Source organism: Stegostoma tigrinum, chromosome X (genome assembly GCF_030684315.1).
Source record: "Stegostoma tigrinum isolate sSteTig4 chromosome X, sSteTig4.hap1, whole genome shotgun sequence".
In the NCBI taxonomy this organism is placed as follows: Eukaryota; Metazoa; Chordata; class Chondrichthyes; order Orectolobiformes; family Stegostomatidae; genus Stegostoma; species Stegostoma tigrinum.
The window spans coordinates 5,790,742-5,809,581 of record NC_081404.1 but is presented as its reverse complement, the minus strand read 5'-3'; the positions used below and the strand labels follow the sequence as shown (position 1 = coordinate 5,809,581).

The 18,840-nt window shown below is 41.6% G+C and overlaps 1 protein-coding gene across 2 annotated transcripts in view; it reads right to left on the bottom strand.

Annotated features, from left to right (window-relative positions):
- Positions 1 to 18,840, bottom strand: part of LOC125448194 (cytoplasmic dynein 1 intermediate chain 2-like) — a 58,065-nt gene that overhangs the window by 30,895 nt on the left and 8,330 nt on the right. Inside the window, exons 3-7 of one of the 2 annotated variants that reach the window (XM_048523304.2) lie at positions 18,003 to 18,120; positions 12,221 to 12,311; positions 8,001 to 8,060; positions 5,444 to 5,559; positions 1,056 to 1,151 (exon numbers count right to left, since the gene is read on the bottom strand). In XM_048523304.2, coding sequence (XP_048379261.1) covers positions 1,056 to 1,151; positions 5,444 to 5,559; positions 8,001 to 8,060; positions 12,221 to 12,311; positions 18,003 to 18,120 — 481 coding nt within the window. The remainder of the gene's footprint in view (positions 1 to 1,055; positions 1,152 to 5,443; positions 5,560 to 8,000; positions 8,061 to 12,220; positions 12,312 to 18,002; positions 18,121 to 18,840) is intronic. The other variant, XM_048523305.2, reaches the window with a different exon arrangement.

The following is an 18,840-nucleotide window of genomic DNA, read 5'->3' as shown; positions in this document are numbered from 1 at the left end:
AGGTTTAAGGTCAGAGGGGAAAGATTTAAAAAGGGATCTGAGGGGCAACTTTTTCCACATAGAGGGTGGTGTGTGCATGGAGCAAACTACCAGAGGAAGTGGTAGAGGCGAGCACAATTACAACACTTAAAAGACATTTGGATTGGTACATGGAGAGGAAAGGTTTATAAAGACATAGCCCAAATGGGGACTAGTACAGTTTTGGAAATCTGGACAACATGGACAAGTTGGGCTGAAAGGTCTGTTTCCCCTGCGATATGGCTATGACTCTATTTGCAAGACGAAAATGTTGCCAATTCTACGAGACACAGTAGCATTTGCTAGAGCTGAAGAACAGCTCAGTGCCCATCCTCTTTAACAGATACGTCCACCCTCAACTCAAAGAAACCAAAGCAACTCAGAACTTCACAAAATAGACGAAATGGCAACTGCTAGCATTGTCCCACTGCCACACAGGCAACAAAACTTACAGCAAATTTACATGTAGATTTGAAAAGAAATACAATGGCTGCCATCCAAGAACGTGGTGCAGGATTTTGATACCACAGCTGCACAAACCAGGAGCCATTCCAAAATTAAATCTCTCAGATGAAAACATTTAGCTGGAATGAAACATTTTGCAAATTTTACACTAACAACAATCTCATACTTGGGTTTGTATAAACTACAAAAAGTAACAATCTAAGCTTCTGTTGGCAACAATATCTTGTACGTGAAAGATGACAGAGGCTGTTGCGTAGTATTCGAACAAATAAGTGAACTTTGGAGAAGGGGTCAGGAAGGAGATGTAAATGTGCTTTCATTACAAGGTCTGCCCTATACTAAAATCTCCTGGCCTGTGTTTCACAGTGTCAGAGAGCAGACATTCCAAATACTGGAGACTTTTGCATGTTCACTCATAAAAACTGAGCACCCCCAACAATTCAGCAAACAACAGCGCCCTTTGCAAGTCAATTCCAGCTGAAAATCCAACAAAGATGTTTCTTGAATAGCTTTGTTCAGCGAAGTGTAGTACAAGAAAATGCTAGTCTATTCCAATGCCTGAGTGCAGTTACCTTTATGCCCTTCTTCAGTTTGCTCTTGGGGTTCTTCAGGTACCTCAGGCTCTGAGACAGTTGATGCCTTTGTTGGGGCTGGCGCTGCTTCCTTCTCTAAGTATTTCAATCAAAAAGCAAATCAGTGCAGATGGAACGTATTAAAACCGACCCCAAATGACAGATATGTTATAGTTTGTAGCTTTACCCCCCACACCCCGCCCTATTCAATTTATTACCTCATTTAGAGTCATAGAGTCCTACAGGACAGAGACAGGCCCTTCGGCCCAAACTGTTCCATGCTGACCAAAATGTCCATCCATTCCAAACCCCGTTTCCCTGCACTGGGCCCATATCCTTCTAAACACTTCCTATCCATGCATTTGTCCAAATGCCTTTTAAATGTTGTTAATGTCCCTGCCTGAACCACTTCCGCGGCAGTACATTCAATATGCGTCCCACCCTCTGTGTAAGAAGTTGCCCCTCAGGTTCCCATGTATTCTTTCTCCTCTTACCTTAAACTGATATCCTCTCGTCTTCGATCCCCCAACCCCAGGAAAAAGACTGAGCGCATTCACCCTCCCCGTGCCTCTCATGATCTTACACACTTCTGTCAGATCTCTTCCCCCCTCAGTCTCCGACACTCGAAAGAAGAAAGTCCTAGTTTGTCCAACCTCTCCCTGTAACTCAGCCCAAGTCCTGGCAACATCCTTATAAACAGCTTCTGCACACTTGCCAGTTTAATAACGCACTCCCTATAGCAAGGTGACCAAAACTGAACACAATACTCCAGGTGCAGCCTCACCAATGTCCTGTACAACTGCAACATAACTTCCCAACTTCTATACACAATACCCTAACTGATGAAGGCCAGTGTGCCAAAAGCCGCCTTCACTGCCCGGTCTACCTGAGACTCCACTTTCAGAGAACCGTGCACCTGAACACCAAGGTTCCTCTCTTCCACTACACTCCTTAAGGCCTTACCATTCACCATGAAACTCCTGCCTTGATTTGACTTTCCAAAATGTAACACCTCACAATTATCTATATTAAATCCCATTTGCCATTTCTCGGCCCACTTCCCCAGCTGATTCAGATCCTGCTGCATTTTCTGATAACCTTCCTCACTGTCCACAATACTGCCTATTTTAGCGTCATCCACAAACTTTCTAATCATGCCTTATACATTCTCATCCAAATCATTGATATTGATAGCAGACAGCAATGGGCCCAGCACTGACCCCTGAGGTACACCTCTAGTCATAGGCCTCCAGTCTGACAAGCACCCCTCCACTATTACCCTCTGCTTCCTACCATCAAGCCAACTGTGTATCCAATTTGCCAGTTGTCCCTGGATTCCATGCGATCTAACCTTCCAGAGCAGACTACCATGTGGAAGCTTATCAAAGGCTTTACTGAAATCCACATCATCTATGTCTATTGCCCTGCCCTCATCAACTTTCCTGGTCACTTCAAAGAACCCTAACAAATTTGAGGCGCATGATCTCCTCCACACAAAGCCATGCTGACTACTCCTAATCAAACACATTCTTTCCAAATGCATGTATATCTTATCCCTCAGAATCTTCTCAAATAATTACGTACCACAGATATTAAGCTTACTGGTCTATAATTCACAGGTTTTTCTTTGCAGCCGTTCTTGAATAAGGGCATAACATTCGCTACCCTCCAGTCTTCCAGAATCTCACCCGTGGCTAACGATGTGAATACATCAGGGTGTATAGCTGGATGAACACAGCAGGCCAAGCAGCATCATAGGAGCAGGAAAGCTGACGTTTCGGGCCTAGACACTTTTCACTTTCTGAAAAAGGGTCTAGGCCTGAAATGTCAGCTTTCCTGCTCCTATGATGCTGCTCAGCCTGCTGTGTTCATCCAGCTATACACCTTATCTTAGATTCTCCACCATCTGCAGTTCCTACTACCTCTGCAAATACATCAGCCAGGGCCCCCGCAATTTCTTCCCTAGCCGCTTGTAGGATTCTTGGATATATATGGTGAGGACCAGGAGATTTATTCATCTTTGTACATTCTAATACCTCCTGTACTGTAATGTGGACTGTCCCAAAGATATAACCACTAACTTGCCCAAGGTCCCAAGTCTTCATGTCTTTCTCTATGGTAAACAGAGGAGAAATATTCAATGAGGACCTTGCCCATATCCAGCAGTTCCACATATACATGTCCACTTTGGTCCTTCAAGAGTCCTATTCTCTCCCTAATTATTCTTTTTCCTTTAACAGACTGAAAGAATCTCTTTGGATTCACCCTAATGTTCTCAGCTAAAGCTGTCTCACACCCCCTTTTGATTTCCTTCTTCAGTAAGCTCCTGTATCCCCTATTTACCTTCCGTGATTCCCTTGATCCCAGCTGCCTGCTCCTGAGCCATGCCTCCTCCTTTTTTCTGGGTCAAAGCTTCAATATCTCTTTTCATTCAGGGTTCCCTACTCCTGCCAACCTTGCCCTTCACCCTCATAGGAACATATAGACCTCAAACTCTGGCTATCACAGGCCTCCCACTTGCTGGAGGTCCCTTTGCCTGCAAACAAACTATGCTAATGAATCCCCGCAAACTCCTGCCTGATTCCAACAAAATCTGCCTTGCCCCAATTTAGGACTTGAACCTGTGTATCAGTTTAGTGCCTCTTCATAACTGTCTAAAATTAATAGAACTATGGTCACTGGTCCCAAAGTGCTCCCCCAGTGTCACCTCAGTCACCCACCCTGCCCTATTTCCCAAGATTAGGTCAAATTTTGCCCCTCGACATACTGCTTAAGGAAACTTTCCTGAACACATTTAACAAATTCCAAACATCTAAGTCCTTACCTCTATGGGAGTCCCAGTCTATGTTAGGAAAATTAAAGTCACTCTCCGTGACCATCCTATTGCTCCTGAAAGTCTCCCTGGTTTTCCTGCATATTTGTTTCCCTAATTCCCATTGACGATTTGAGAGCCTATAGTACAACCCCAATAACGCCACCATCCCCTTATTATTTCTTAGCTCCACCCACAAAGCCTCACTGAATGATCCCCCCAGTTATTTCATCTGATTATTGCTGAGATACTCCCCTAAATCAAATATGCAACTCCCCCTCCCCTCTACCTCAGTCCCACTTAAAGCACCTGTACCCTGACACATTAAGCTGACAGTCCTGTCCCTCAATCTTTTTTCTTTATTCTATCATGGGATGCAAGCATCATTTGTTAACCATCCCTAAATGCCCTTGAACTGAGGAACTCTGTACATCATTTCAGAGGGAAATTAACAGTCAACTGCATTGCTGTGGCTCTGGCATCACATGTAGCCCAGACCATTAAGAACAGCAGGCTTCTTTCCCTAAAGAACACAGGTAAACCTGATGGGTATTGACAACAACCAACGTTAGTGATGGTGTCCATGAAACTGATACTAGCTCTATGTTCCTGATTTGTTAATGTAACTTAAATTCCTGCCATGGTGGGGCTTAAATCCATATCCCCAGAGCATCAGCCTCTGCCTTTAGTCCAGAGACTACACCTGAATTGTCAAATGCCATTGACAGGCTAACTCACACTGAACACAACCTAACCTACAGGTGTGCAGTGAGAGGAATATAGTCATTGGAATATCCCTTCCCTTTCATTTAATATGTTTCTTTTCTCCCCTCCCAATAGAACCTAGTGCCATGCACCAATTGCTGGTTAACAGGGCAGCCGAGTGATCTATGATGCTGCCACTCAGTTGGGCGCGAGGGGATTCACAAGAGCATGGGCATAGTTTCTAGACCCGGTACTGAAAGTAGCAGCGCAATTGAGATTGCTAATTAAACTGCCTGCTTTTGCGAATTAACACAGCAATTTGGAGAAAAACTTAAACATTCAAATAATAAGGGTCACTGAGGCCAGGATGCCAACTTACATTCAAACAGTTTTCACAAGTTCAAATGTCTCTCTATGGCCTGGACACCTATAACAGCTGGTCAGCAACACGAACAGCACTATCATCGCCGAAGAATTAATCTGTGGCCTAGGCAGCCCTACTCTTTACCTGCTGTGCCACCAGACAGTCGGTGATAATTGCTTTTGAAGAAATTATATACCAAACTATTTAAATGACAAAATAGGCTTTCAAAATCTGAGGCAAAATGGCACATGAACTTGCCAATCACACTCATGCAATTTGTCAGTTTTCAGATAGGTAGCAGGTCGCAGTACTCTAATCTCCTGACTCACGGTTGAGGCAAAATAAATTGTGCAAAATTCTGAACAATGTGCTTCTTAACGGTTAAAACACAGAGCAGCACAACAAAATGCAGGTCAAGTAAGCCTTGTTCACAATTCAAGGGGGAAAAGAAAGTGAAAAGAATAATGAAGTGAGAAAATTATTGAAAAATGCTTGGTCTTAGCCTACCTTCATCTGGTTTAGCAACCACAGGTGTTTGGGTCTCCTTACAGTGTGCGAGACGCTCACAAGGTGCAATATCCACATGGGTCATTCGGGCTATGCCTAGTTTTTGCAGGTGATGTCTACATTGGAATCGATAAACAAAGATCACTGTGGCGCACCGAGTAGTGAAGCAACAGGCAAATCTTGAGGACAGCTTTGCTTGTACAATCAAAGCAGTGGAAGCTCCAAGATTTATATTCTTAATGGCCAAAGTTACACAGTTCAGGTAAGTATAGAAAATACTACCTTGTTACAGGGCTTCTGTTGTTTGCATTTCATCTTTTAATTGTCAACACAACTACATAAATGCTTTCAGTCCATCTTTGCAATGCATCATCATTTATACACCCCTGGTATTACTGAGCCATACGTACAAGATCAGAATTTGGATTTGACACGAATCCCCATCACTGACGAGGAGTCCTCATCATTTGGGCAAATAATGGAGGTTCCACAATGCTGTGAACTAACAATTGCTTGCCTACAACAATCAGCATGGTTAACATGCAGCCCAACACAACATACCTGCGCATAAAACATGACTTATGTATACTGTGCAAGCAGGTAAGCTTACCAATTATATGCAAAACATTTCATGCAGAGATCACACAAGTAAACCAACAGAAATATATACTTTAAATATCTGTCTTAAGCCCTTCTAGGCCTGACATTAGACATGTGACTTTAGATGGACTTGTGCAAAAGTCAAATTTTCAATGCTACACAGTAACAGTATATATACTGGAATTAGATAGTAACAAATAACTTACTGGGGGCAATTTTATCTGTCAGAATTGTTACAGTGCAGACAGAAGCCATTCAGCCCATTGTATCTTGACTGGCTCTCTGGGCATCAATCCTTGGTGCCATTCTCCTGCCTGTCCACAGCAACCCTGCACATTGTTTTGATTTAAATAATCATCTCATTCCCCTTGAATGTCTCAACTGAACCTATTTCCATCACACTTTCAGGCACTGCACTTCTTCAACTCTCAGCCTACTGATCATCCATTTACGATGGCACTCAGACTGAAATTAAAGGCTAATTGAACAACAAGCAAAGAAGAGCCACACCATGCTGAGACTTTTGCCACATCAATAATTGTTTGCATGAGACAAAGCTCAACAAACAGACCTAATAACCATCATTCTCATTATGCTTTTCTCCACATGTACTAACTTCTAAAGGGGAGTAAATCAAGAATTAAATTGACTATTAGGAAGAATAGTGCATGTAAAAGCAACAATTAAAATACCAAACAGATACTCATGTACTACAATCATAGTCTTTCCAGGTTTCCTCCAATGAGAATGTATTTGATTCCACTGTTCGACATTCTCGTGCTTAATCTAAAGAAAAGGCCTGGGGTTGCTGTAATATCAGCTGCTGAACACAGATGATAATGGCTACCCACTGATACCAAAATTCATATTTTATTCAGTGTATATCACTCCAACAGTGTAATCAAAATGTAAACAGTTCTGAACAGCACTGCTGTGCTTCACAGTTTGAGTTCTCTCCTGGGCATTTTGGTGAATCAGTGAACGTGTAAGGTAACAAACACTGTTAAAATTACAGTGTGTGATGGACCATGGAAATTTAGGTGACCTCCTTGTTCAATCCACTTACTGCTAACAGCCAGGCCAAGATACATGGGTGGGTAGTGGTGGGTGGTAGTAGCATCTTTAAGTAAGTTAAAAACAAGGGCAGATCCTGGTTTTGTGAGGCGCTCCCTGAAGAGCACCTGCTGCTACAATTTAAATCCAAATATGAAAAGGGGCCAACACCCATTTCCAGCAGATATCCCTGATGCCCACATCAGCGTTTTAATTAATCAGGTGGGCAACACAGCACCCACCATACTGGGCTCAGGATTTCAAGGCCAGTAATTATGGTTCAATGTAGCAGTGATTTCCGTGAGACAACATCTCAAGTTTAACTTGCGGTTTATTATAATCAATACCCTACTTTTCCATCTTTAAAAATCACTTTACATCCCCAGTCAGCAGCTGTGAAAGACAGGTAGTCATTTATTCTGCTCCGCGGCATAACTAAATGAATTAAAATCAAATTATTGTACTCTATTTTCACTTCAACCCTCTTCCACGTTCTCATTGACTTACCTAGTTTGGCGAGCACAACTAGAAACCTAGTATGAAGCACCGTGAATGCCTTACCGCATCAATCGCAAATCTTTATACATTCCTCATTTGTCAGCATTTGTTCAATACTATGACTACACCTTCAAATGTTTGCTTAATTATTACAATTTTCTTAATTCAATCATGCCTGCTTTATTTTCCAACCTTCACATATCTCAATTAAAAAAAAACTCTGCCCAATTGCTCAGTCACTGAAATTGAATCATTTTTACTGAAAGCATTCTCACTCAATAAGCTAATGCATTGAATCCCAAAGAACACATGGATTGCAGGTTTCACAGTTTAGCAAAGTTAATGCAACTGTTATTTGTTCCAAAAAGTAATCCAGTAGCAGCAGAAAGGAGAAGAAGATAGGTACCGCATTTCAGAATCAGTCTGAAGTTGAAGGACAGAGAGATCTGTATCCCACTGCAGCATCCTGAAGAGGTTAGCAGAGTAAACCATAAAGGTAAAAATGTGAAAGGTTAGTTTCATACACATTGAACAAAGCTCTGCAGTTAGCAAAAAGGAAAAAGTCCACTGGCACTGCTTGAATTTCTGAGTTTGTAAATATACCAGTAAAAATATTTTATCTGACCAGATCCAATACCAATAATTCATGTCACTGGGAGTTATTTATTGATTCACAGATTTGAGTGCTTCTTAACTAAACTGAGGCTGAAATATATATATAATATATAATATATTTTAATTGTTAATGGTTCCAGGGATGTCAGCAACACTGATTCCACGAATTACCTCGACAACACGAACATTCAATTTGTTAAATGCCGGTGCAGCTTCATGCAGCTCGTACCAAGGATGGTGGTACATGAACTTTTGTTCCTGGTACCAGCCTACAAATTTCCATGGTAGGATCTGAAATCAACCCATAGTTTACTGGTCCAACACCGTAAAGGCTGCTACATTGAACCTGTTCAAAAGATGTTGGGGCCATTGGACTTTCCAGCACTGCTAATGCTCAATATTGACTTCACAGCAAAACCTGAACAGAATCGACAGCCATTTCAGACTCACTGGCAGTTTTACAATCAGACAAATAAGAGATGACTTGTGCTGCGAAGATCTGAAATAGTACTCAACCAATCCAAATTCCAGAAAAGTACACGTCATTTTGCAGAGTTGAGAATAAGGATAAAAACAGATAATAAAAGGATAAAAGAAGTCAAAGATCATTGAAGGAAAATTACAGATATTTGTAATCACTTTGGCCCAAATTAGTATCAATATAAAAGTTCACCTTTCTCCTCGATATTTTTAAACACCTTTACAAGCAAAAATCTGTACCAAAACCTGGCGGTCAGATCAGTGACCACTAGGAAATTTTGTTTGAAAATTAGCAAGACAATGAAATCAATCTATGAGGAGCAACTTTGAACTTACCTGACACACAGATAATAGTACAGTCAGGGAGTCACAAGGGACCTACAATTCGGGATTTGCCCACATGCTGGGGAGGTTGATCGGAGGCGGTTGGTCCCTAGTGCAGCTCAGGAGTCTGGGTATCAAAGAGTGGGAGGGTGGTGGAGTTGGAGAGAGATTGGAAGTCTGCTGGCAGAGGTCAAGCCTGATAGTGGGGGAGGGAAAGCACACAGCTGGTAAAGATCACTGCTGTCATAACTTTGCAGTGATTTGAATATATGTTTTGCAAGAAAATTTTTCTTTAAATGGCACAAAGTACCTAAAAAGATGGCTCCCAGGAAATAGTTCAGGAAATCTACGTACAGCTCAGCCACCGGCTCCCCATTATCCATACTTCATGTTACTTACTCAAACAAATTGGAGGCAAACTATCTGCTTGTACCACCTTCAACTCTTTCAGTTGCCAGTATGATCATTCATTGCTTGAGTAGACTGACTCTCTCATTTCTGCTCTTATGTAAGCTTTTGTGAGCATCACATCATTACTCTGCCTTCAACTCTCCATTAGGAAATGTAAAGACATTTTGTATATGTCAAGCACAGGTAGTCCTCCAGGCAATAGCTCTGCAGGCAGCGGGAAGTCATAATTGTGAAGGTCAATACTACAAATATTGCTCCGAACAGTGGAGGAAGAAATAACAGTTTTGTGCAAGTTGAGGCAAGTCAGTGCAGCCCAAAAGGAATTTCCTACCAAGTTTTGCATTAATCTCGGCCACTGCTCAATTCACTACAACTCATCCATGGCTACCAATAATCTCCAATCAGAATTCATATGCCTCAACTCAGCCGTTCACAATTTAGCAATGCTACAACCCTACACTTGCAGCTCATATACACAGGCAATTACACAACCAATATTGTCATATCATTCCAACATATTGCAGGAAACTCATCAAGTTTCTTGCAGGACATGGTGACACACGACAGGAGGGGCAAAGAGCTAGAAGACAAGGACATCTGCACATTTTCGAGAAGACAGTGCTTTGACCACTGTGGCCACTGGTGGGGCTGAATGACAAGGCTATCTGCATTCCTAACGCACTCTCTCACATTCCACTTCTACCTCATCCCCTCAATTTCTTTCTACTTAAACACGCAGACCGTCCTTTCTCCCCAACCCTGACCCTTTCTCATTGCAGAAAGGAGAACTGAAAACTGCCCAAATAGAGGTGGAAGGGGGAACAGGCAATGAAAACAAATAAGTACTACCACTCAATATCACACATCACCACCATCATGGAAACTGACAACTTTTGCATTTGCGAAGCTAGAAGTGGCATCTGCAAATGGTGTGCCAATGGGCACTTGCACATAGTAGATGAGGCAGAGGGAAAAGGATTGGCCTGGTGCCAACCTACTGGACGACAAAGCTGTTCATTAGTTCTACTTCAGAAGAATCAGACGAGGTGTTCAATGGACCAGGCTAGAGGATGAGGCTGGTGCATAAATGGATCTGTGTTTGGCAGGATGTGACATTTGGAGTCCCGCTGGGGTCTGTGCTGGGGTCTTAACTTTTAACAGTTTATATTAATGACTTAGCTAAGGGGAGTGAAGGCATGGAGCTAAACTCGCAGAAGACACAAGACAAGTAGGAGAGTATGTTGTGAAGGACATACAAGGAGCTTACAGATTGGTATCGATGGGTTAAGTGAGGGGGCAAAAATCTAAACGGTGGCAAATAACGTGGGAAAATGTGAAGCGGTCTATTTTGGCAGAAAGAATGAAAAAGCAGAGCATTACTTAAACAGAGAATGACTGCGAATTCTAAGGTGCAAAGGGATTCACTTGTTCCAGTGCCCGAGTTACACAAAAGTAGCAGATTAAACACGTAATTGAGAAGACGAATAGGATACAATCCTTTATTACAAGAGGAATTGAACAAACGAGTAAAGATGTTATACTTCAGTTATACAAGACATTGGTGAGACCACATCTCAAATACAGTGTGCAGTTTCGGTCTCCACTTAAGGAACATGTAACTAGGTTGGAAGCAATTCAAACAGGTTCAGCAGATTGATACCTGGAATGAGTGGATTGTCTTATGGGGATATGCTGGACAGGCTGGGGCTTGTTTTCACTGAGGTTTAGAAGAGGGAGGGGTGACTTGATTGAAATGTGTAGGATAGTGAATGGTCTCAACAAGGTAGACACGGAAAGGATGTTTCCACTTGTGGGTCAGTCCAGAACTCAGGACACTGTTTAAAAATTAGGGGTCACCCTTTTAGGTCAGAGAGATGAGAGCAATTTTTTTCTTTGAGTGCTTTGGAACTCTGCACCTCAGAAGATTGGGGTCATTGAATACTTTCAAGAGGAAGATAGATCAATTCCCCAGCCTTACAATATTGGGGTAGAGGTGGATGGGATTGTGGACTTTGAAACACAACCAGATCAATCACTATCTAATTGAGCGGACTCGAGGGCTGAATGGCCTACTCCAGGTATAATTTGGGTAAATTTACGTGGCTGTTCCCTCAAAGCCAATATAACCTTTCTAAAGAATGGTGCCCAGAACTGCTCTCTTTTCTCTGCTATGTGCTAAGGAGGGCTTTCTGTAGCTGCAGTGTAACTTCTACCCCCTTGTATTCCTGTCCTTTAGACGTCAAGGCTACAATTCCATTCATTTTATTTCTGAACCTGTTTGTGATATTTTAATGATGTGTCCATTTCAATTCACCTTCACTAATACTAGCTTTTCTATTCCCGTTCTATCTGCCTTTAAGTCTTGACTCATCCGCACATGCCTTATCTCCGTGCTGGGTTCATACAGAATTTCTACTGATGTTTCCAACAGCAGGGGATTGATGCTAGGCTGATCCAAAATAATTTTCAGTATTGCCAAGTTTTTGGTTAACTTGTCTACCAACCAACTGATCAGAACCCATGTCAAATGCAATGAACCCGTCAAAATGTGTGACAACTGAACAATTTCAGTTCTTGGTTCACAACCTGCAGTGCGATTGCATGTTGTTGAACAGTAAAATCGTTTTATAGGTATCTCAAGTCAAAGCAGGTTACCAACAGGCTGAGCAGGCAACAATGTTTTAAAAGTTCATTGGCATCAAAGATGTCTGAAAACAATGCCTGAAAAGGGAAGAAAATCACAGCTAATAAAAAAAAAAATCAATCACTGGTGACTAAAGCATAGAATTGTCTTACCGGGCTCCAGCTGTACCCTCCACAGATTCCTGGCTCTCAGATTCGCTTGGCGTTCCCAACGATTTGTTCGATGGAGAAATAGGAGAATGGACTAAATAATTGAACAAACAGGTGTCTCCAGTTACTGTCCGCAGTGGCTGCACTATTAATGATGTTCATTAATTAAATTAAATTAAATGGGAATTGTTAGATAAAAACATTATGGAGAAATTAAACGGAAAAAGGAACGAAAACAAAGAAACACACAGAGAAGGAAGAAAATGACATTTGTTAAAAGACTGTCCAACCAAGAAGCTGTATTGTAAATAGTCGTTTGGTAGTATAGGACTTGACTATTGCTGAAATGAAGCACTTTGTCAAAGCTTTCACCTTGCACTCAGGACAATTTGCAAGAAAGCAAATTCAAAGGAATCAACATTTATACTGCATGAGAGCAGAGTGCTGATTGGTACAGCCTTGACCGCTTGCCAACCAATCAGCACTCTACTCTCATGCAGGACAAATGATGGTTTTTCCCTTCAATTTGGTAATCTGACAAATTGTCCTGATGAGCACTCTAACAAAACGATTCTCTTTTCAGCAACATTCAAACTGTATTGTAATAGAAGATATTCTTAACCAGCCTATACAGGTGAGTTCTGACACACCTCTAAGTTTGCTGCCCTTTTATAGCGGGAGGGGTGTGAGCCTAGGCCTTCTGGCCCAGAGGCAGACACTAGCATTGTGCAACTAGTGTCCTGGTAAATTGTAAAAGCAAGCTCCTCCAAGACAGTTCCAATAGTGATAATTATACGGTAAAGAACATAAAACAGTACAAGGAGACAGAGTTCAGTTTACACACTGACAATCTGATTGTCATCAGCGACTGAATCTGAAAAATCAGCACAAGAGTGGAAATTATTGCTTCCATTCGAACTTTCAAAGTCTCTTTGAAGTCTCATTGCATTTTTGTCCAAGAACTGGACTCAATGCAACATTTTGTGTACATTCATGTGACTACATCAGTTTAAAATTGATTTTGTCTTTTAAAACCACGTATGCAGCAGACATCTGGGTGAGTCAGAGAGAAGGGGATAAAAACAAAAACAATAAAGATACCACTGAGTGTCATATACAGTTTGTTCATCTTATTTGAGGGGCATATTTCCATTGGTTGCAGTGTCGGGAAGGTTGACTAGGCTGATTCCTAGCATGAAGGGGTTACCTCATGATCTCATTGAATGGTGGAGTAGGCTCAAAGGGCTGAATTTGGTGAGGCACAAATGAATCTAAAACAGCATGGTCTTCTTCAAGAAAAGTTGTGTCTAACTAACTTGATTTTTTTTTGAGTAACAAGCAAGGTTGATGAAGACAATGCAGATTACATCTACTTGCAGTCGAGCCAGGCTTTTGACAAGGTCTCACTTGGCAGACTAGTCGTAAAAGTTAAGGTTTGAACAAACAGAGAGTGCATGAGTGACCACCAGGTAGATGAGAGGAAGGCAGGTCATGCAGAGTCCCCTGTGGCCATCCCTCTTCCTAACAGAGGTGCCATCGTAAACCTCCTTTGCACCCTCTCCAAAGCCTCCACATCTTTCCTATTGCACATGTTGTTCCAGCTGCACCTGTCCAGGCGAATGGGAAGTATTTCATCAAAGTCCTGACTAGTGAACTGTAAATGATGGACAGGCTTTGGGAGTTACTGTAGGATTCCAAACTTCCGACCTGCTCTTTCAGACACCGTACCTATTTGGTACTTAATGTGGTCCCAATATGAAGGTGACTTGGCTTCATACACAATGGATGCCAGAGGATATCAGTTATTCATCGATCCATTGTATACCTTCTGGCATTTTTCCAAACCTTAGTCATATCTTTAAATTGAGATGACGGAAGAAGATGGAATACTTTTCTACAGCACTCTCTCGGATGAGACATTCAGGTCATGTTGACATTGAGAAGGTGCCCTGTGTCTTGAAAAACATTAAGGTAGGTAAGTCCCTGGGCCTAATGGGATCTATCCTAGGATCCAGAGGGAGGGCAAGGGAAGAGATTGCTGGGGTCTTAACAGAGATCTTTGTATCTTTATCCACAGGGAAGGTCCCAGAAGTCAGAAGAGTAGCCAATGCAGTTCCTTTGTTGAAGGGCAACAGGGTTAATCCAGGAAATTAGACTAGTGAGCATTACATCTGTGGTAGAGAAATTGTTGGAGATGATTCTTAGGGACAGGATTTATTTGCATTTGGAAAAGAATGGAGTTATTAATGATAAACAGCATGGCTTTATTTGGGGGAGGTCTTGTCTCACAAGTGTGTTTTCTGAGGAAGTGATGCAAGTGATTGAGAGTAGGGTTGTGAATGTTGTTTACATGGACTTTACTAAATCATTTGACAAGGTCCCTTATGGTAAGTCGGTCCATAAGATTAAGTCACATAGGATCCACAGTGAGTTGGTAAGTTGCATACAAAATTGGCTTGATCATAGAAGACAGAGGGCAGTTGTGGAGGTGTGTTTTTTTTGACTAAAAGTCTACAAACAATGGTATTTGGCAAGGATCAGTGCTAGGACCTCTTAAGTTGGTGGAGTTGTAGATAGTGAAGAAGGTTGTCAAAGGATACAGCACAATAAAGATCAGTTAGAAAGTTGGGCAAATAGAGTTTCATCCAGAACAGTGTGAGGTGATGAATTTTGGGAGGGCAAGTACAAGAGCAAACTATACAATAAATGGCAGGACTCTGAGGAGCACTAACATACAGAAAGATTTTGGGGTGCAAGTCCATAGCTCCTTGAAAAGCAGCAGCATCAGTAGATCAGATACTAAAGGCATGCTTGCCTTCATCAGTCAGGGCACTCAGTATTAAAGTTTACAAATCATGTGGTATCTTAATAAAACATTAGCCATATTTGGAATATTGAGTGCAGTTCTGGTTGCTATACAGTAGGAAGGATGTGGAGATTTTGGAGAGGGAACAAAAGAGGTTTATCAGGATGTTGCCTAATTGGTGATAATGAAGGGTCTAGGCCCGAAACGTCAGCTTTTGTGCTCCTGAGATGCTGCTGGGCCTGTTGTGTTCATCCAACTTCACATTTTATTATGTTGCCTAATTGGAGTGTATTAGCTATGAGGTTGGACAAACTGGGATTGTATTCACGAGAGAGTTGAAGGCTGAAGGGCGACCTGAGAGAAGTGGAGAAAAGTATGACAGGCATGGGTAGTGTGGATAGTCAGCATATTCTTCCTGGGGTTGGAAATTATAATTAATAGGGAGCATAGGTTTAAAGGTGAGAGGGGAAATGTTTAAAGAGGATGTGCAAAGTAACTTCACACAAGGGAGATAAGTGCCTGGAATGCACTTTCAGGGGAGGTGGTAGAAGCAAATACGATAGCAACGGTTTATGAGGCAGGGAACAGAAGGATAGGAACCATAGGGTTAGTTTAGAATGGAATCATGGTCATTGTAATCATGGTGGGCCAAAGGGCTTGTTCTTGCTCTGTACTGTTCTATGTTCTAATTCCAGTCAGAGTTAATTTAACCAAATTAGCTCATTTGATGCAGCATAACTGCCCTCATGATTTAGCCCTCAGATCCTAATGTTGGACCTACTTTTAACCAACACTGTTTGATATGTTATACACGCACACATCTCGGGACAGGGGAGACCTTCCGGTCGCAAGGAAAGGTCATTATCACTGAGTAACAAAACCTTCAAAAAGCATGAGTCATCATCTTTTCACATTAATCTCCACTCTAATCCTTATTCCAGTTATTTCAAATCAGAAAATAATCCAATCGTTCTCAGAATTAAAATCCTCCACAGCTGGCAACATCCTGTGCCCACGTCCTCAGTTTATTGATATCTTCCTGCCATCTACAGTGTTCTTCCAAATTAGCGACCATAAGACATAGGAAACCGCTTTGCCAATTTTCAGAGCATTTGTAAATTTCTTAACTCATGTTTTCAACATTCATGTCACAATTACTGATGTGTAAAATTAACAAAGGATCCAGTATAGAGCCATGCAGAACCCCATTGGAAACAGCCATGAAGTCACAAAAGTCCACCTTGTTCATCAGGTGTTTTCATTAAAATCAACCATCCAACCTCGCCAAACTCCCTTGTGCCTGATCTGGTTTAAATTTCCTTTGCCTTCCTGACTCGCTGTTTCTTCTAATGCTAGCTTTGCAACTTCATCTTTTGAACCTTCTCTCAGGATCTCACTTCCCAGCCTAGTGAAAAGCATGAGAAAAGGTCTCTGCAAGGATGCTGGTCCTATTTTGGTTCAGATGCAACCTGGCCACTTTATACTAGTCCTATCACACCCCTTCTCTAAAAATGGTCCCGATATCCCAGAAACCTGAAGCCCTCCCTCCTGCACCATTTCTCCATCCACACATTCACCTGGACTGATCTCCTATTCCTGTACTTACTAGAACAGGGCACAGGAAGTAATTCAGAGATTACTACCTTTTGGGCCCTGCTTTTTAATCTACTTCCCAGCTCCCTAAATCCTGTTTTCAAGAGCTCATCCCTTTTCCTACCTATGTCATCAGTGCCAATATTTACCAGTTCTCTGTCTGTTTGCCCTCCCACTTGAGGATGCTCTGCAGCCATTCAGTGACAGCCTGACCCTGGCATCAGAGAGGCAGCACACCATCTCGGAGCCTTTTTTACAGCCACACAAAAAGCCTGTCTCCTCTCCTTAAATTTGTATCCTGTACCACTGTAGCCCTGCCATTTCTATTCCTCCTTTCTTGTGTAGCTAACCCACCCATGATGCCATGAAGTTGGCTGCCACTGCTTTCCCCATGCGCAGTCATCTCCCCAAACAGTATCCAAAATAGTATCTCTGTTAGGAAGAGGGATGGCCACAGGGGACTCTGCAAAACCTGCCTTCCTCTCATCTACCTGGTGGTCACTCATGCATTCTGTTTGTTCAAACCTTCACTTTTACGACTAGTCTGCCAAGTGAGACCTTGTCAAAAGCCTGGCTCGACTGCAAGTAGATGTAATCTGCATTGTCTTCATCAACCTTGCTTGTAACTCAAAAAAAAATCAAGTTAGTTAGACACAACTTTTCTTGAAGAAGACCATGCTGTTTTAGATTCATTTGTGCCTCACCAAAGCATAATTTATACAATTTCTAAGAATGTTTTCCAATTATTTATTCACAATCAAGGTAAAACCATCTGTCCTGCAATGACAAAGACTATTTCATCTTCCCTTTTTTAAACAATGAAACAGTGATACAGTCCTCTGGCATCATACCCATAACCAAAGACGACTGGAAAATGACTGTCAGAGCTTCCACTCATTCTACACTGCTTCTTTGAGCAGCTCAGTATACATTTCATTTTGGCCTGACCATTTATTTGGCTTCAAAACTGCTAAACACTGCAATATTTCCCCCCTTAGATTTTTGTCATACTTTAGAATAATTAAAGAGTAAGTTTGGAGGTCCCCATTTCAATATTTTCACAATGTAACTACAACAGAAAAGATGCTGCATTCGAACCTGAAACAAAACAAGCACTCAGTGCTGGAAATCTGTCAGATGTGTATGTGATCTGAAACCTATTAAAAACTGTCAATTCTGTTTCACTACAGAAACTTAGAAGTTATTTCTTCCATTTTCCAAGAGGAATAACATGGCAGAAAGAATAACAATTGAACAGAACAAAACAAAATGTTATTCTGGTCAACCAAACCAAACAAATTTTGCTGCTGGTAACCATGTAAAGACACTATATTATTTCAATCTATCAGTTATACTGAGGACTTTAGGATCCAATTTTAGACTCACCCATGGAGGGCTCCGTAGTTATCCCAATGCTCTGAAGTAGTGCCTCAGTCTCTTTACGCTTTCTCTCAAGATCCAGCTCATCTTGTGAGGCAGAAGTAGCCTCTTTCTTGAAGTCACCCTGAAAGCAGTTTCAAAGATTCACTGCTGAAGGTTTTTACACATCTCACAAATCCATACTGTGTGTTATACTTCATCTGGAGTCAAAGCCAGGAAAGATGTAAATGTTTCCAAATAGAAATTACTTGATGAAAAACATGCAGTTTATTTATTACTTACAACACAAAATTAAACACACACAAAAAATATAAATTGTATCTTAGACAGCCATCTCCTGAGAAAACTCCTCACTGTGCAGTTAGCAAGCTCCCTAATTGGGAGGCTGGAAAATTAAATAATTTTACATCTTTTGTCAGAGACTGCAAAAGAAACAACTCCAAATGGCATAGTATCATGATTGATGTTTTAACATTAAAGTTTAATATTACTTACATAAACACACATTGAAGGTAAACAAATATAAACAGTAAATTGGAGGAAATTAACTCAACATTGATGACAAAGACTTTGTCAGTTGAGTCTGTCCGCGGTTGTTTTTACCCGCATGGTGGAATCCAGCTTGGTTTTCAGACTGTTTTATACAAGTCTGGAAGATTCCAATGGGGAAGTTTCTGTCATTAAGCAATTGGGACATTTGTGGAGAACAGAGGCAAGCGTCTCCAGGACAAGCAAGCAAGCACGTCACAAAGCCTGTACCTTCATCCATCTCTTGGACACAGACATCACATGCAGCGTTTGCAATCTGTTATTCAAATTGAGACTTGTCCTAATGTCATACAAG